Source organism: Haemorhous mexicanus, chromosome Z, assembly GCF_027477595.1.
Source record: "Haemorhous mexicanus isolate bHaeMex1 chromosome Z, bHaeMex1.pri, whole genome shotgun sequence".
NCBI lineage: Eukaryota > Metazoa > Chordata > Aves > Passeriformes > Fringillidae > Haemorhous > Haemorhous mexicanus.
This window is the reverse complement of record NC_082381.1, coordinates 41,182,704-41,185,465: the sequence shown is the minus strand read 5'-3', so window position 1 is coordinate 41,185,465 and position 2,762 is coordinate 41,182,704. Positions and strand designations below refer to the sequence as shown.

Here is a 2,762-nt window from a genome sequence, read left to right as displayed (position 1 = left end):
TGGACTATTCCTCTGCATTTAGGTCTTCCATGCATGAAAGGAGTGCAGCTGTCCTCCTTCTAGTGCAAACTCCAATGAGAGCAGTGTAAGGGACTCTCTACAGCAAGCTGGGCACGTACCTTCCTGGTTTCTGCAGGCTGTGCTGAACAAGCTGCAGCAGCAGCATGTGGTTAAGCTGATGCAGGCCATCCTTAGTCTTTATCCTAAGGAGCCTTATCTGAGTTGCTCTTTTGCAAATTGTTTTTAGGTGGAGGTATCATCTGCTGCACCTGGATCAGTGGGGTTGAAGCCTCTTAAATGTTGATGAGGAAAGGTAGCTGGAGTCAGCAGAATGAGGAGGATTAGGACTGTGGTCGTTCTGCCTTCTTTGTGGGGCTATGAGTATACCTACCTTAGGTCCTTTGCTCGATCTGTGCTGGGGTTCCTAGACTTTATCTTCTGGGGTACAGCTGTAGCTCAGATGTTTGGTGGAGTTTCAGTGATCCTGATGTTCAAGAACTACAGATGTTTATTTCAGGAGTCTTACTTGTCTCTCCCTGGTTGGCTGGCTCTTGCAACTGCACTGACATTGCTACCATACTGGAGTTTTGGCTGTTTCTATTTCTGTTAAGTGTTCCCGCTACCAGCAAGGGACTTTCACGTACTTGCTGCTGCTCCTTCTTTGCTTAGAAATGTCTTCAGCAGCCCCGGCACGTTCCTACTGTGTTAGGACAGCTTCTCAGCTGGAAAGTGCTATTAGTTACCTTGTTCACCAGCACAACTGGACGTGCTCCCAGGATCCTGGAAACAGTGCTGTGGAAGTGATACAGAGGAAGCTGCAGTGTTGTGGGGTCCACAACTACACAGACCGGCTAAAGGCATCATCTTTGTATCATCCAGCTTGTGTCCCTGAAAGCTGCTGTAAGCAGAAGCATTCTCACTGCAGGGGAGACTTAGGCCATGTGGAGCAGCTTTCTGAGGAAGGCTGTCTAAAGAAGCTGGAAGACCAGTTGTATTTTTCCATGCTGTATGTTTTTTGGTGTTGTACTGTGCTAAGCATCTTGGATCTCTTGGCTGCTGTCAGCAATGGCATCCTCATGAGATGTCAGCCATTCCATGAACTTCATATTCTGGACTCATATATCTTCTCACAGGACTATAGGTACTAGCTGCTTTGCTGCACCTGCTACATGTTTCCTCAGCTTTTACTGCTTTGTTGTTGGATTGGAACAAAATTTTTTAAAAAATTGCATAAATAATAATAATTGTAAATCAAACTAACTGATCACTGTTGGATTTTTTCTTTTTCTTTAGTGTCATGACCTTAGATCAGTTCTCCCACAGGTTTCTTTCAATAAGCCTTCTGTATCTGAAAATCTTCTGGGGACAGGTCTTCAGCATGTGCAGACACAAAACCACTGTATGTGAGTGCAGGGAAGGCAGTGAGCAAAGGTGTATCTGGCGCAGGGCAACTTGTTATGAGGTCATGAGCTGCGCTTTTGGACTGAATCTTAACTGTATTAGAATCTTGGAGAGCAATTAACATGCAGATTCTTCTACTTCCAAACTTGCGTTGGAAGCTTTGGTTTTCCTATAAGAAGCCCTTTGGATAAAGTATAATATTTATTTTTCTTTTTCTTGCTCAAATGCTAGTTTAAATAACTTATTCTTCAATGAAAATCCATGTCAGTTTTTGAAGTGGCATGAAGGTACAATATAAATAAGTTTGACAGCAACAAAGTAATACAATGATGAACAGCAGGAGGTAAAGCAGTCTTGAGAGTTGCACGGGAACAATTCCCAAAAAATAGAGCAAGGAAGTCTGTCTGTATCCATTCATTTATTTCTTGACAGAGCAAGGAAGGAGTCAATTATTTTTTTGCCAGAAAAGTAATGTGGGGCCATGTGTGTGCTTGAATTACACTAGAATTACACTGCTTTTTCTTAAGGTGTGTCTGCCCTTCTTACTAAATCCCCTTGTTATCAGTTTTCTGTCAGTCTACCTCCAGCCTACATGTGCTGGAAGGGACTAAGTTAGCATGTGGAGTACTCATATGCTTGTTTATGTCAGTGCTGTTGTGTTTAGAGAGGTGCTGGCAAAGGCTCTGCTCCACCTGGGTTGGACTGAGCAGTATGTGCTTGTATATATGTGTCTGTTTAGAAAGTGTTTTAAGCCTCTCTACTGGCCTGGGAATGCTTACTCCAGCAGCCTTATCCTTTGGTAAGTGTGTGAAGGAGATCTCCAGGGCCTACAACTGCACCACATTAGGTTTTACTGGACTGGAAACAAGGAAAAGGCCTGGGTCACAAAAACTGCTGGACCTGGCGACTTCCTTAGTGCTTAAAGTCAGTTCAATCATTACTGCTCTAAGTTCTTTACCAAACTTCAGGTAACTTAGTGCAAATTTCAGACTCTTAATCGCCAGATACTGATTCTCATCAGCAAAAAAGAGAAATAAACAGAGAACATTAGCTTAGTTCTTGAATGCTAATTAATAGCCACGTGAAACAACAAAGTGAAATATACTGCAAAGCTTGTCCAGTAAAAACAAACAAAAAACCCCAACCAAACAAAAACACCAACCAAAAAACCCCACCAAAATCCAAACACCTCCTTCCAAACCTACCTCAAAAAATTAAGGTAAAGGAAAATAACTATTTCATTAGAGTAGTTCTTAAATAAAGAGGGAATGACATGGGATGGGTGTGGCAATGAATGAAGTTTGTCTAGCTAAGCACCACAATAGGGACTTTGTGGTACCCTGGCACATAAATGTTTGTAA

The 2,762-nt window shown here is 42.5% G+C and overlaps 1 protein-coding gene across 1 annotated transcript; it reads left to right on the top strand.

Moving 5' to 3' along the window:
• The first annotated feature begins 331 nt into the window (after positions 1-331).
• On the top strand, positions 332-1,148 carry LOC132322486 (tetraspanin-3-like). Its single transcript, XM_059836976.1, is given in 2 exon segments — positions 332-577; positions 579-1,148. Coding segments are annotated over 2 exon segments (816 nt in total).
• Positions 1,149-2,762: the final 1,614 nt, after the last annotated feature.